This window comes from Musa acuminata, chromosome BXJ1-1 (assembly GCF_036884655.1).
Source record: "Musa acuminata AAA Group cultivar baxijiao chromosome BXJ1-1, Cavendish_Baxijiao_AAA, whole genome shotgun sequence".
NCBI lineage: Eukaryota > Viridiplantae > Streptophyta > Magnoliopsida > Zingiberales > Musaceae > Musa > Musa acuminata.
In genome coordinates this window covers 20,134,467-20,150,828 of record NC_088327.1, presented here as the reverse complement: position 1 = coordinate 20,150,828, position 16,362 = coordinate 20,134,467, and the positions used below count along the sequence as shown (strand labels likewise).

Sequence of the window (16,362 nt, the reverse complement as noted above, 5' to 3'; positions counted from 1 at the left end):
CAATAAATTACAAATTTATGGCTTTGTATCAAAACGAAAGAAATGTTTGGTTCTTAGCTGAAATCTTTCAAATTTTATAATACAGAGATTAAGATTACTATGACATGGGGTTACAATACTTGTCTTAGAAAAAATTTAATTTCCAAATGTGGAGAATTGATACAAGACCTCAAACAAAACTTCTTCTTCTTCTTCTTCTTCTTCTCCTCTCAAACCCACGCTGGCTACAGCTCTTAAGTTTTCCTCCTTTAGTTAAGCTTTCCTTTAGTTTCTTCTCTAATTGCATTAGGTTTAACTAATACAAGACTTGTAAGGTGGCAAGCATGTATCAAGGAAGCCTATGTGTCATCCTTAGAGCAAACATAGGAGGCACCAACCTTAGGTTAGCTTGTGACACATGTCCACCATTTTTTTTTCTTTAACTTAAATCTGAATCTTTCATAAATTATATCAAATTTTTAATATTTACTCTTAGGTCCCTAGCCATAAACTTTTAATATAATATCATTTAATATATAAAAAATATTAAATAATCCTTATATTTACAAACAAGCATTTACTAAATTTTCATAAATGGGGGATGTTAGACTCTCCCCTCCTCAAAAGAAAAACTTAGTCCTCTAAATTTATCATACCACCTTCGACGAAAATATAAGATCAAAATTTTGTACCTAGATTGAGGCCATCAACATCATTGAGTCTTCTGTGGTGACTTCCCTTTTTAAATCCAAATGTCTTGACCCTCTTGTTATCACTTTCTGATTCATTTGCAATCGTATTTTTATTATTTTCCACTAGTGCTCAGCCTCTACTTCTAATACAAAGGTAGCAAAAGAAATCTTTTGATCGTTAGAATAATTTCGTGCATCAAATATCTTCTTCATTTACATCGCCCATTATTTTGCTCTCTAATGCAATCTGAAAAATATTTATCGTTGAACTCTTCTATGAATATCTTCCATATGATTGGCTCTTGTTTGATTTTAGAAATCCTTTTAATAATTCTCCACCAATAAATTACGTTCACCATGCTTCCACTATGCCACTCTAATTTAATATTCTCGATCAACCCTTTCATCCCCCTTAATTAATCAAAAGTAGATGAAGTAGGAGGACCAAATGTCCTCGTCATCCTAGATTCCTAAAGGACATCAAAGAAATTTTTCATTGATCACTATAGTTTACTAGACCTCAATATATTGTGTATATCAAATATCTCAGTGATCCTCAAACCATGCTCTGATACCATCTTTATCACGCCCCCTGAATTTAATCCTCATTCAGGAGGTGTGAACCTAACTCAAAATTTATAATATTATAATTCAACAAACAATCCAAGATCCAAAACACACATTTGAGGCCACTAAAAAAATACTCAAGTTAAAATTCACCTCTATAATCCATAATTTATAAAACATGTGTAGTTTATAATCATACCATCATATCACATAATGATTCACAAAATCTAAAGCCAACTCAACTAAGCCATAACCACATCATAAATCCAGAAGTATAGGAATCCATACAATCATAAAACCAACATGTACCATATATTTATATCATTATACAATTTAAACTGAACATTCCCAAAATCCCAATATAAGGGGTACTTTTCAAATATTTACAAGATACAACAATCTAGATTTATCGTTGATACACACAAAAGGAACTTATATAACATTAACCTATCAAGTACGAAAGATTTTCCCCAAAATCTTCTAGCTTTCCACTACCTCAACCCAATTTACATATTTTAGCGAGCGATAAGTTATCCTGAAAAATTTATATAGCAACGGGGTGAACATATAAAGCTCAGCAAGCGACTAACATATCCAAAACAAAGAGGACAGTTTTCAAACAAATAAAATATCAAAATATAAAGCAGAAATATAAGATGAAATAGAAGCATGTTTTGTTTGAATGCAGAATTAAAATATCATTTCGTTCAAAGCATATTTTGTTCATACAATCGAGGAAAGGTAATTGGAGCATATCATTGGCATAAGGAGCATATTCATGGCATATGGTATATTTCAAAGCATAACAAAGACATATAAACATTTTGGAATATATCAAAGAACAAAACATGAACAGAAGCTCAAATGTCACATGACATTACATTTATTTCATTCTTATCCAAAGAATGCATAGAAATACAGTCAAAGATTTGGATATTATATCAAACACATAGAAGGTGAAGTGGGATCATAACATAATATGGTCCATCCAATTTTTGAATGACCACCAAACATAAGTCTCCCACGTTTAGGATCTCCATCCACCCACGTCTGAATGAAGTCATAGGGGACCGCCAAAGCATCGCGAGCTCTAAGTATAACTCCCTTTACTATTTCTGACAAAGGTTCACATTTATCCCATAAACACCAGAGTACAAAGGATAGTGTGAACAATAAAATTAGGACATATCAGAAGCACATGTAGAACAACGGAATGCAAACACCTATATGAGTCAATACGATACAAATATACTCTTTCACAGATGCATTCAAATTTGAAAGGAAACAAAGGCAAGAGCATACAATGATTTTGGTATATATCAGAAACACATGCGAAAAAAATAAAACATACATGTGCCCGTACGAAATAATACGATACAGCATAAACTTTATACAATAGGTTTCAAGAATGCAAATAATTTAAGGATAAAAATATATCAAGAATTCAAAGTAGCAATATAAATCTTAATTAAAGAAAGGATTTTAGCTGAAGTCAACTTTCAAAGAGATGAAACAAGAATAAGCGAAATCGACCAAAGCTCAATTCTAACAGAATTTGAGAGGCAATTTGTATGAATTATTTGGATCACCAATTATGCTCTAATTTATACAAAATAGGTGTCTTCAAAAGATGTGTCAATATAGTTTTAGGTAAATCAAGTTTTGCATGAATTGGAATTTACAACAGGGAGTTACAAATAATTTTGTAGCGAAAGGTCCGAAAACATCAACTCTTTTTTACTGAATCGATAGGGTTAATAAAAACATATATTTATAATTTGCATTTGTATTCCAAAAATTTCAAATTAGATAAGCACAAAAAGAGTTTTGAGTCTAGTTTCTAATAAATCATACTTTGCATGAATCTGAGTTCCCAGTAGAAAGTTATAAGCAGTTTAGCAAGAAAAGGTCAGAAATTACAATCCCTATTTTACAAAATCTGTAGGGTTAATTAAAATAGAAGTCTTAGTAGGTATTTAAACTCCAAATCATTCAATCTAGATATCAAAATAAAGATATTTGAGTCTACTTTTAGATGGATTAGTTTTACCTAAATCAGAGTTTAGTACTAAAAGTTAGGTCCAAAAAAATGCATAGAGGTCAGATTATCAAAAAATTACAAATTCATGGTTTTTTTATCAAAATGAAAGAAATGTCTGGTTCTCAGCTGAAATCTTTTAAATTTTATAGAATTAAAATAAAAACAGATATTAGGATTACTATGGGATGGGGTTAGAATACTTGCCTTCGAAAAAATTTGATTACTGGCTGCAGCTCTTAAGTTTTCCTCCTTTAGTTAAGCTTTTCTTTAGTTTTTTGTCTATTGCATTAAGTTTAGCTAATACAAGGCTTGTAATATGGCAAGCATACATGAAAGAAGCCTATGTGTCATCCTTAGAGCAAACATAGGTGGCACCAACCTTAGGTTAGCCAGTGACACATGTCCATCTTTTCTTTTTCTTTAACTTGAATCTGAATCTTTCATAAATCATATTAAATTTCTAATATTTACTCTTAGATCATTAGCCATAAATTTTTAATATAATATTATTTAATATAAAAAAATTAAATAATTCTTATATTTATAAATAAAAATTTATTAAATTTTAAAAAATGAGGGATGTTACACTTTTACAATACTTTAATACTTCAAAGATTCAAGATTATGCCAATATTTTCGTGCCCTTTCATGCAAAAAAGGTGGGGTATTTATAGGCCCCAACGGCTTTAAAATTAGAGCAAAAAATTATCACATCCCCGGATTTCGGGGTACTGGCGGTACCACTCCCATTATTGGGCGATACTACTACTTGTAGTCTGACACTGGGTGGTACCACCGCCTAGTCTGGCCGGTATGACCGCCTGACAAAGCTCAGAGACTGAGCTCTGGCGGTATCACTGCCTAACAAGGGCGGTACCATCGTTGGCAGCATTAACTACCGACGGTACCACCGCCAAGACCACCTGAGAGACTGGGTCACCAGGCGGTGCCATTGCCAGCCCTAGTGGTGCCACCACTAGTCGTGGTTTCAGGTGCTGAATGGGCTATTCAATCCGGCTCAATTCAGTCCTGTTAAGGGCCTAGTTGACCCCTAAATGAGTTAGTGGGATTACCTCTCAATCCTTACTCAACTTAAGTTCTAACTACAATAATTAAGACATTTTAACAAAGCAATCTTGTTCCGGTACGTCAATTGTTCTTCCGGCGAGCTTCCGACGATCTCTCGATAATGTTCTGATAGACTCTCGGCAAGCTCCTAGACTTTACGACGATCTTCTTGGCGAGTTCCGATGAGCTTCTTTGGCAAGCTCTTGGACTTCTTGGTCAATTTCGGTAGAACTTCCAATGAATGTCCGAACTTCCGACGAACTCTCGAACTCCCAACGAAGTCTTGATCTTGACTTCGGCTCATCATCTGCTTCATATCTTACTGTTATCGTAGTTAATCCTACATACTTTTCTCAATATATAGATTAGATCACACAATTTACCAATTAATTTCATCATCAAAATCTAAGATTCAACATAGCATAGTGGCCTAATATGTTTGCAGTCGATGAGTCGAGTGAATTATTATAAGGGATAACAATTCATTAAGACAGAATGAGTTTTGATAGGTATGACTCACGGCCAGCTCAATATTGGGCCTAGAGGGTCACACATATATGGTAGGTGTTGCGACGAGTAGAGGTTCGAATATGAGATATCTGCTGGAGCGCTATCTTAATAGATATCTAGTAAGCCTCTGAATTATTGGATCTTGTGGCTAAGATCGAATAAGAGCTAATGAGAGATTATTGGATAGAGATCCACTAATCCAAAAGGCTTAGATAGTTGGATGGAAATCTAGTACCCAATAAGGTAGGATCCATTATGGTTAAGCTAATAGGGACCTCTATAAATAGGAGGGAACCAAAGGGGCATAGACTAAACCCTTTTTAGCTGCCACCTTCTATTCTTCTCCTCCTCTCTCCTTAATAAGCAGTCCTAGTTTGGGGCATGTGGATAGTAAGAAAGGTCGGCCCCTTCTTGATCACATGGTGTGCGTGGAGAGGAAGATTATGCAGTAATTTGATGGGCGTCTTCGTCGCATCTGCCATGGGGATCACTACTAGAGAGGAGGACATCTAACCTCCTTCATCCTCTCCTATAGTCTAGAAATTTTCAAGGATATATGATCTCCCAAGGTAATACATCTTTTACATAAGTATAGTTTTTAGTTTTATAGGTTTTCACGCACCAATCTTCGCACGATGACGAGAGCCTTTTTCTTATAGAAAATCTAGGATTTTTGTTTTCTATTTTTCAGTTGCACATATAATGCTACCCAAGGTTTCCCAATAGTTCTTTCTTAAGCAAATCCCTAGCCAAGGTCAATTAGATTAAGAGAATCCGATAAGAGAGAAACTCGGATTAAGAGAGAAGGAGTTCTCTGGGAGAATCTAATAAGAGTGAGACTCGGATGGATTTCATATGGGCCTAACAGTACCATGCTCGGTATATAATCTTTGAGATATTAGATGGATGAGGGATTATAGATACACGATAACTAATGATGGACAAGTCTAATGAATTATATCCCCCTATACCGTTTAGGGACTATGGCGTTGTAGCCTAATATGTCAATAATCAATGAGTTGAGTGAATTATTATGGGGATAATAATTCACTAAATCAAAAGAAGTTCTAATAGGTGCAACTCATGACCAGCTCGGTATTGGGCCTAGAGGGTCACTCACATATGGTGGACAACGCGATGAATAGATGATTGGATGTGAGATATCCAATATGCCCCTATTTTAATGGATCCATTGGGTAAGACCCAATAAAACTTAGAATGGTTATTAGATAGAGATCCAATATCAATTAAGCCCGTGGTTATTGGATAGGGATCCAATACCTATTAAGGCATATCCTTTAGAGTTAGCAGTAGGAGCTCTTTATAAATAGAAGTTAAGGCTTCATAAGTCATAGGCTAGACCCTATAGTCATTAGCCTCCTATCTCCTCCTCCCCATCTTTCTCTTAGCCGTGAGCCCCTCTCTAGTGTGAGAGGACAACAAGAGGGTTGGTCCCTTTCTTGATTGTTGCTGCATGGTGGTGCACGATCATGAGGAGAGAACTCGTTGTGCAAGGAGGTGCATCGTCACTGTCTATACAGGAGTTTGCAAAAGCTCCTTCATCCCACGGGCTAAGATCTATAATTTAAAAGATATACGATCTCTCCTAAGTGAGAATGTCTCAACTACTTGATGTCATTTGTATTGTTTTGAGTTTTATTCTCCCAATTATTACACGGCGTTCCGATGTCTTTATTTTAGGAACCAATTTTTTTTTAATTTTTATTGTGTATGTAATGCTCACTAAGGTTTCCAACAGATAATTTTAAAAAAAATAAATAATAATTTAAGATTTAATTAATTCAAATTAAATAGTTAGGATTTAGTTAAATCAGTCTAGTATGATTCATCTAAAAAAATAATTTAATCCTAAAAAATCGAGTCAAACCTAATAAAAAAATAATCACTATCTTTTTTATAATTTTATCGAGGGTATCATGGTTAAAGTCCAAAAATAATTTATAAAAATCAAATAAGATGGTACTATCTCGTTCATTACTAAGTTTTTTTTTTTTTTCATAAGTGATCTCTTTCTTAATGCATATCGAAGGATGACAATTTGAATTCTTTCTCGGAACGTGTGAAATAACAATGGCATCATCCTTTTGAGTTCCCAATCTCACTCGCAAGACTTCTCTTTTGTTGTCTTCTTGGCCTCATCATCAACACATGATGTGTGCACATTTGATGATGCTGCCTATGAATTTTCTTTTCCGTTTCAGTCAAATGATTCCACTTGTTTGGGATTCCAATGGTTTCCGGGAGAGTGGCAAGATTTGATGACCACTAGGTTATTAGTGGGGAGAGCCTATATATAACAAACAAATTATGGTAATTAAAGGTTTCTACTCAATAAGCTACCATGTAGCTATCCCTAGTTTCACTAAAATATGATATATATCATGAATTGTAGCTACCCTAATTTCGCTAAAATATGATCTATATCATGTTGGTTTTGAGGTACTCTTACTTTTCTAATGGTTCCAAGAAGGTTGTCAAAGCGCACAAAGATGATAGGTGTCAAAACTTCAATCCACTTTCAGCAAGAAAATGAATTTTCCAAGATCAAATGTCCCCCTTTATTTTCATCATTATCAATAAAACAAAGGCAAGAAAAATCTCATTGATCCAATGTTCAAGTGCATGTTGCCATTCATCCTAGTGTCAAGGATGTATAGTTATTAATTAACTTGGGTTAAAAACCAAGAGACTAACATGGTTATGGTAACTAAATATATTTTATTGTTGTTTAAGTTAATTCCATTCTATGTGCATATGAATTATGACATCAGCTGTTTAAATCTTAAATTACAATTGCCATGACAACTAATGCATTTAATTTATGATATCAGCATGGATTGACATCAACCACTTGTGCTGTTTTTTCAATGAGTAGAACATAGGTTACCTAAAAAATGATAACTGATAGTTCAAATCCTTGTGCTAAGAGCAAGTTTGTCGATGCATAAGAGCGATGTCATCATTATTCTATAGAATCATAGGTAAATTACATCAAGGAGTTCATCCACTCGAGTGAGAAAGAGGCAAGGAGACACTGCATATGTTTAACAGATGGATCTCTCAATGGCTTCTTGTGTTTGTGTGCTCGGAGAAACCCTAGAGAGGGACATAAGGTTTTGTTTTCATGTCCTCACATCTCTTCCTTTTGTCCACCTCCTCCATCTTCGACTTCTTTCCTCGTTGAGCCACAAGCCATCCATTAGGGGCATGAACAGCCCTAGCAAGCTAGTTTTGTAGGATGTGCATGTCTCCCAAGAAAGCTTGGTGATGTAAATTGCAACACAAGAAGCAATTCATCCCACACTAAGTTTACAAAGAATATAAATGTACAAATTGTATCAATATATGACATAAAATCTAAGTTTTAGATGGAAATTTAACATGATATTAGGGTAAAGGGTCTTATGTTTAAATCTTGTAATTTAGCTAGAAAGGGTTTGAGAAGACAATATTGAATGGTTGCAGCACCAAATAATTAAGAATGCTCATATTTAGATTTTTTATTTTGTTATTGAAGATTCAACAATCTATACTTTTATGTCAATACACTTAACTATTGTTATTTTTACCTAGCACATTCAAAAGTGACAAACAAATACAATTAATTCAGAGAATTTAAGTTGCATAATTGTCACAACAAAACCATCTGCATCATGAAATAATAATATTAAAAATATTTGATAGTTGATGAGTCATAATTCATCTTCATTGGTGCAAGTATATAAGTTTATCAAGAATTATTCATTTTGGATCGATTATGTGCAGTTTTATCTCTTGGTGATGAACCCCAAAAGAAGATGGGAGGATAAAATAATTTACTATTATAAAATTATAATTCTCTTAATTTGCTCCACGGTGAATATGTATTGGGTAAGTAAAAAAAAAAAAAACTTTTAACTCTCATAAGACATCAGTTCTTTTACTCCACAATGGATATGAAATTAAATATGATTATCAATGCTGTTAATAATAAAACAGGTCCTACCCTTGGTAGATTCTGGTAACAAGGACATGATCATGAGGAGCGCTTCACAGCTCTCTCTCTCTCTCTCTCTCTCTCATAGCCCCTCTCTGTCACCATCTTGCTTCCTGTGGGGTTCATGCAGCAATGGGCTTGGATAGCCACATGATTTGCTAAACCATTGCTGTGTCCTTGGGGAGCACAAGCATATGAGAGAGAGAGAGAGAGAGAGAGAGAGGGAGAGGGCGTTCCTTCTCCGATGAAGTCACCATTGGTAAACACATATATGCTCCATTCACCTCACCTTCCACAGAATTCTTTATTCCAATACTTAAAGGGCCAACTTGGGTCACTCGGAGGACTAAGTTGAAGAGCAAAGCTATCAGTAATGGAACATTCCTTCTCAATGTAAGAGCATAAGTTGGTGCATGTTAAAGAAAACATCTTTCTCGGCATCTTTCTAAGCTTCTAATCTACCATTCTTAGTTATACGTGTGTGTGTGAAAAATATTACCTATTAAAGTCAGAATATATTAGGAATTATAGAAGACAGTCCTTTTTAGTTACTCTATTTAACTTTTGATATAGTATATCATTACTATATTTGTGCATGAACATAGATTTTCCAAGTGAATGATGTAAACTTGTGTGTCTAAGCAATCATCTTTGTTCTCTATTTCATGTGTAACAAAGTAACTTACTTTAGGTAACACACAACATCTTAAATGTGTCAAAATGCAGAAGTGTAACATTTCTAACTACAAACACTGAGCTACTGAACTGCAAATTCTTTTGCAGCATTGAGCAATGCAATGTTTGTGCAGCAATAGGGAATGCATATTCTATAAAGCACACCAAGGATTGAACTACTAAACTGCAAAGTTTTGTCATTCCTGTGGGCTTCAGTCCAACTGACAAACTATGAGCTCATTTGCTTGAACATGTAAGTCTTCTCTGAATCATCTCAAGAATCCTGGTCCAGCTGCAATTGTCAGATTCTTGCCAACTTGGTGCTTCAGAAAGGTCCACAACTGCTGTTCCATTTCATCCTAAACAAAAGGATAATGATGTTCTTGTTACATATCTGAAGTTGTGTAAACAGCTATGGACTTCCAATTTTTTTTACTGTTTCTCAACTCAGTATCTGCCCAAAGTGACAGGGCAGCACATAAAGCATGACTTTGCCTTGTCCTTGTGCATGCAGAAAACTTCTCTTGAAGTAGCTGTGATGACTGTCTTGAAGTAGCTATCAAGGGACAAAAAAGCATGCAAGGTGTAGTAGGGTGGCAAGAGTTGGGTTACCAGCCTGCAAAAGAGGTGCTTGAGACAGACCTCAGCTAGGCTTACACAAGAAAGCAAACAAAACCAGATTGAGGTGCAGAGACAGGTTAGGGAAGAGTTGGTCTTTGGACTGGTTGTTGAGGGAATTGCCACCTTCACTGTTAACAGTTGCTGCTACTCCACATGACAACCTTTGCAATGCTCCCTTTCTTTGTGAAAGACACTGCCTCTTGTTCTATCTCTTTGTTTGATTAGACCTTTATGCCTACAATTAATGTTCCATGAGAGTCCATGAGTGCGTAAATAAGCCTATATAAAGGTGATTAAGATTCATTAATCATGTAGGAGGAGATTGTAGTATATATTTAACACAAGAAAGAAATAGTTTCTTCTTCAGAGAAAACTCAAGTCAAAGAGAAGATTTGTGTTTCCTCTCAAGAACAAGGTGGGGCCAAGAGAATGGGTTTACTGGGGTCCACAATCTGAATGCAGTGGATCTTGTTCATGCACATCACCACCTACCAATTGGACTTTGCGAGGATGGAGTGTCTTAGAGGATAAGATAGGACAGAGCAGGAGACTTGGGACAAGTTGGGCACACTAAAGGGTGCTCCCAAAACCACCCTACTAAAGCCACTCTTTCCGTGGCTTTAAATCCCAAGTAAACTGAACTGAGGGATTCAATCCTCAACTCGAGCTGAAGATTGGAAACTAATGATCAGCTAAAGAAACAGTACTTGGTTGGAACGATGGGTTTTCTGCTAACTTAAACCTTTCCAAGAAAATGATTACTAAGTTGAATTTGTTTTACTTGAATCCCCAATTCATTTATTGGTGAGTTGTATTTGGTTGGGTCCACATGTCAAATATATTAATCTTGTATTGGATTTGCATGTGGGGAAAATATTTGAATTAATGCAAAAAAAATGTTGGATTCTTCCTTGCTATTTGATCATTTTGGGGAAATGGCAATTTAATTCATTTAATATTAAAAGAATCGATTTTACCTTTTAAGATAATCATTTCATCAATAGAAGTGTCTCATCAATAAACTAACGAGATCATATTTTATGCCTATTTATTTCGCTCAAATGTATAGCAAATAATCGTTTTATCGACCCTTTCATAATCTCTATTTAGTTTTGATCATGATTCCGGAATCAATTATTTTTATTTTTTAACATTAAGAATCAGAATCCAATTGGCAAGGGTTGGATTTCGATTCCAGCCATTCGAATTTGAACAGCTAAATTTTTTTTTTTTTTTTAATTTTAAAATAATTTAAAATATAAAAAATATAAATTTATTTTTAAATAATTAAAATTTTTAAAATCATGGAGCCAGTGATTTAAAATCATTGATTCGAATCGAAACTAAAATCGTCAATTCTAGTTTCGATACCACCGTTGGTTTTAGAATTGATGGTTTTGGACTTGAACTATTAAAATTATATTTTTATTAAAAATAATTTTAAAATATAAAATTTTTATAAATTTATTTTTGAATAATTAAAAATAATTTAAAATCATGGAGCCAGCGATTTGAATCAAAACGAAAATCAATTCTTATTTCTAAATAGTTGGTTTCGGTTTTTCAAATCTAACAATTAGAATTGAACTATCCGTATGGACCTAATGAAAGTCTGATTTATGTCTGATTCGATTTTAATTCGATTTGAAAGTCTACCACAAAAGTCTGGTATATTTTTTTAATATTCAAGTAATATATATATATATATATTTATTTATTTATTTATATATATTGATTTGTAGATAAATAGAACACCCATTAATTTGGTAATATTTTAATAAAAAAATAAAATATAAAATAGAAATACCTTAGTATAGATGCTGGAAAGGAGTACAAACTTAAACCTTTTCTAGGCATGTCCAAGAGAGTATTTAGTACAAAAGCGACTAAACCAAATACTGACACCTTAAAAATGCTTCCTTTCCTTTTCCCAGGCTTCTCCTCCCCCGTCCCCTGCATCTCACTTTCCTTCCATGTTCTCATGCGTACACACACCGCCATGGTCCTCGCACCCGTGGTCTCATAGTTAAGAGTGGTCGAGGAGATTGACTTTAGCGGAGTGGTGGGTATGGATGCGGCAATGGCTGGTGGTGTCTCCTCATCTTCCATGGCCTCCTCAGACACTGAACTCAGCAGGCAAAGTGTGCTCTTGGGATCTAGTTTTCAGCATAATGGGAGTGGCTCTGAAGCCGCGGCCCATGACATGAGATGCGTCAAGATGGCTCCTGTCCTCATACCCTACCCCGGCCCCCTCTTCCCTGATGGAGAGCAAATGCTTAGTTTCTCCTCAGCATCCGGGCAAGCCTCAATGATGCTCAACCTGGATAGAACTTTGCCTTACTACCAACACCACCCATCAGCATCTACTTCTTCTACATCTTCATTTCTCAGGAATGCAGGTAACTTGCATTAAATATATGCCTATAGTTCGGTGTTTCGGGTCTTGTTGGAGTGAGCTGGGGTTTTTGGTGGTCTGGTTTTGGTTTGGCATGGGTTTCATTCGAAACACAAGAATGTGTTGTTTGGTAAGTGGTCTCTTTGATTCCAGTACTTGCTACAAGATGGACTTTGATGGCTTTTTTTTTACCATTTAGTCAGGATTCGTGCCTTGGAAAAAAGCAAGCTGTTCTTTGTCCTCCTCTGGTTGGGTTTTGTCTTCAAAGTTGTGGATTTGGGCAGTTCGAGTCTCTCTTTCTTCTCATGCAAGAAAGAGAAATGAGCAGGGTAAAGAGCAAATGCAAGAGCCTTTCTTGATTCCGTTCTTGAGTCTCATTATCCCTAATTGTTTCTTTGGAGAAGAATCATGAGCAAGAGTGGGGAAAAGGAAAAAAAATGATTCATTCGGTTCAGCTTGATCTGCTTCATTGAGTGTTGCAGGCAAGAAATGCATGTTTTGATCTGTGACCCTTTTTCTCCTTCGAGAGCTCTGTTCCTATGTTCTCTACTATGGGTAATTTTAAGATCTGTTCATTTCTTTGTCCCTGTTGTCTTTTGCATCTGCACTCTCATCTGTTATGGTTTTAGCTCCTGCTTTTCTTCTCCTTACTTTTTCTTCTTCTTCTCTTTGTTTTTGTTTGATTTCAGGGTTGGATTCAGGCAACTTTGATGTGAACATGCATGGAGTGAGGGGGCCCTTCGCGCCATCTCAGTGGCTGGAGCTCGAACGCCAAGCCTTGATCTACAAGTACATTGTTGCATATGTGGCCATACCACCCAACCTTCTCATCCCTATTAGAACAAGTCTAAGCCCTTCTGGGTTTTCTCCCTTCTCAGTTGGATCCTTTGGCTCAAGCACATGTAAAGCATTCCATACCCAAGAGAAAGATATGTACAAGAAATGAACATAAGACAATTTTTTGGCATTACTTAATCAACCCTATTTGACTGATTTCTCAACAAAAAATGGATTTTTTTTTTTTACTTTGTGAGAATTTCATAGAAAGTAAAATTATGTTTGGTAACAGGTGAACTTGAGATGCTTATTCTTGCAAACTGTTTTTACCACAAATATTTGTTCTTTTTGTACCTTATTTCGTTAAATGATATCTGAAATTTCTAAAGAATCTAAAGCATTACCTTGAAGGCCTAAATCATTCTTACTTTGGTTCCTTAATCAACCCTATTTGACTGATTTCTCAACAAAAAAGGGATTTTTTTTTACTTTGTGAGATTTTCATTAGTCAGTAAAATTATGTTTGGTAACAGGTGAACTTGAGATGCTTATTCTTGCAAACTGCATGTTTCTACGAGATGCTTATTCTTGCAAATTGCATGTTTTTCCAACAAATATTTGTTCTTTTGGTTCCTTATTTTGTTAAATGATATCTAAAATTTCTAAAAATCTAAAACATTACCTTGAAGGCCTAAATCATTCTTACTGTTCTTTTAATAAATGTGATCATGCTTTTTTCTACTTTCACAAAAGTTTCATAAAAAACACTCACAATGTTATAAGCTCTGTTACTCTTAGTTCTATCATGGCGTGACCAGCTCCACTATACTTTTATCACTTGTGCAGTGGGATGGGGATCATATCATCAAAGATATACTGGAAATGATGATCTGGAACCTGGTAGATGCCGTCGAACGGATGGGAAGAAATGGCGGTGCTCAAAGGATGCCGTTGCCGACCAGAGGTACTGTGAGCGGCACCTGAATCGGGGTCGCCATCGTTCAAGAAAGCGTGTGGAAGGCTGCACTCGCCATGGCTTGGAAGCCATAGCCATAGTACCTCTGCAGTCTGCTTCTGCCATTTCTGGCAGCAGAACATCTGATAATCTCCCCACTTCACAGCACCAGGCTGCAAACTTAGAGACAAACATCAATGACTGTTGCCCTGCACAGTTTGATAGGTAAAAAGATGACAACTATCACTAATATTCCAAATGGCTTTGATAAGTCTTGAAATCTAGATGTTCATTGTTTTGTTCAATCCAAATGGCATGGATAAGTTTAAGGGAACAACATTATACTATGCATTATTATAATCTCTTACAGAATGTTTTTTTATTCTTATAGCTGCTATTTTAGCCATAGTAAATAGTGATGAATCATCTTGAAGTACTGATGGCAGTTTGTACTGATGATGCTAAAAAGGGTGGCAGTCAATAGATTGGCTTGAAGGATTTTGTGAAGAGAAATTGCATATGGATGTACCCATGAGAAGTTTCTTGGACGTGTCAATATATTTCAGCATTATCACATAAAGAAGGCTATCACATGCAAATTACATGTTTTTGTTCAACATTTTCCATCCTTGTTCCATAATGCATATATTACAAACACAGCTATGTTGATAAATACCATAAATTACTTGTCTTTTGGAAAATGTAGGACTTAGAATATTTAGATTTATTTTCAGAATAACTTCTTTGGTTAACGAGAATTATCTGGAGGATGCACAGATGACATAGATGAAATGAGATCTTACTTGGACTTCTTTCCTAATTTTTCAGTTTTTACTACACTAAATTGGCAGCATACAGGTATCCAAGTTGCTTCTATAACATGTAGTTCTGATACACTTTTATCTTTCATTATTAATCCTTGATCAATCTGGATCTGCAGGATGCCAATGAGCAAAGGAAATGTAAATGAGCGTGCACAGGAATCTGAATGCCTCTCCATGCGAGGCTTTTTGAGATCAAGACCCATGAGTGACTTATTTCCAGTATCAGAGGAACATAATCCCTTTGAAGAGACCCCATCTGGAGTAGAACTTGGGCACGTTTCCATGGATTCGCTTTTTAATGATTCAAGTAGCACCTCCTCAGATAATATCAGCAGCTATATCACCACTGCAAATCTCAATGATCAGCAGAAGAGACCCCATCCCCTTCAATGCTTCAACGATGAGTCTGATCATTCAAATATATCCTGGTCTGGGGTAGAAATGCAATCTGATAGAACCCAATCGTCTATCTCGTTCCCTATGGCTTGTTCTCCCTGCAATTCATCAGCAGAATATGATCCCATCAATGTAGGTCTGAGAGTTGGTGTACCATGCAAAGTAAGCAAATGTCAAACTGGTTGGTTACCGATCTCCCCGGAGTCTTCTATGGCAGGACCGCTAGGAGAGGTCCTAAACAGAACTAGCAGCACTATCAAACAACAGATAAACTTCTTGACTGATAGCTGTGATTTTAGCCCTTGGTTGGAGTCCTCGCCAACCGGTGTCCTACAGAAAGTTTTGTTTGGTTCAGTGTCCAGCAGCACCAGAAGCAGCCCTGGGGCTGAGAACAGCAAGTCCCACAAAAGCAATGGCAGCTTGTGTGAGGATGTTTTTGGCTCAACCCTTGAAGATCTTCATACCATCCCCTCATAATGTGCTTTGATCAGAAACCTGCAACAAGAAGACAGCAGAAGCAGGAGACAAAATGAGAAGATGATACAAGAAAAAGTCTACTGACAAAGCATGGCACTTGTGTTGATTTGAAGTAAGGAATGCAAGACCAATGAGCTTCCCTTTTCTAGTTGTGTTCTTTATTTGCTCGTTTTATTGTGTACTAATCACTCTAAAATTATGCACAAAACATGGTGCATGGCTTCAATTAATCACCTTTCTGGGAACAGAAGCATCCTATAATTAAGGTGCTTTATCTGCAGATCTGATGTGATAATTTGATCTGCAGACAAAACAGTGTCTTTCTCAGATATTCTACCGAGTTTCAGAAGTATACTCTACATTTTATCTTGATGATTCAAACACCGAA

General features: G+C 35.8%; 2 protein-coding genes across 3 annotated transcripts in view; one reads left to right on the top strand and one right to left on the bottom strand.

Annotated features, from left to right (window-relative positions):
- Window positions 1-12,151, bottom strand: part of LOC135679432 (vegetative cell wall protein gp1-like) — a 54,447-nt gene extending 42,296 nt beyond the window's left edge. Inside the window, exon 1 of the mRNA XM_065193188.1 lies at window positions 11,958-12,151. Coding sequence (XP_065049260.1) covers window positions 11,958-12,151 — 194 coding nt within the window. The remainder of the gene's footprint in view (window positions 1-11,957) is intronic.
- On the top strand, window positions 12,071-16,362 carry LOC135676993 (growth-regulating factor 6-like). Of its 2 annotated transcripts, none has more exons than XM_065188791.1 (4): window positions 12,071-12,549; window positions 13,235-13,447; window positions 14,169-14,502; window positions 15,218-16,362. In XM_065188791.1, the coding sequence occupies exons 1-4, from the start codon at window positions 12,219-12,221 to the stop codon at window positions 15,972-15,974; spliced, it is 1,635 nt and encodes a 544-aa protein (XP_065044863.1). In that variant the 5' UTR covers window positions 12,071-12,218; the 3' UTR covers window positions 15,975-16,362. The 2 variants fall into 2 exon arrangements, with proteins under 2 accessions (XP_065044863.1, XP_065044869.1); XM_065188797.1 differs by lacking the exon at window positions 12,071-12,549 and adding an exon at window positions 12,613-13,100.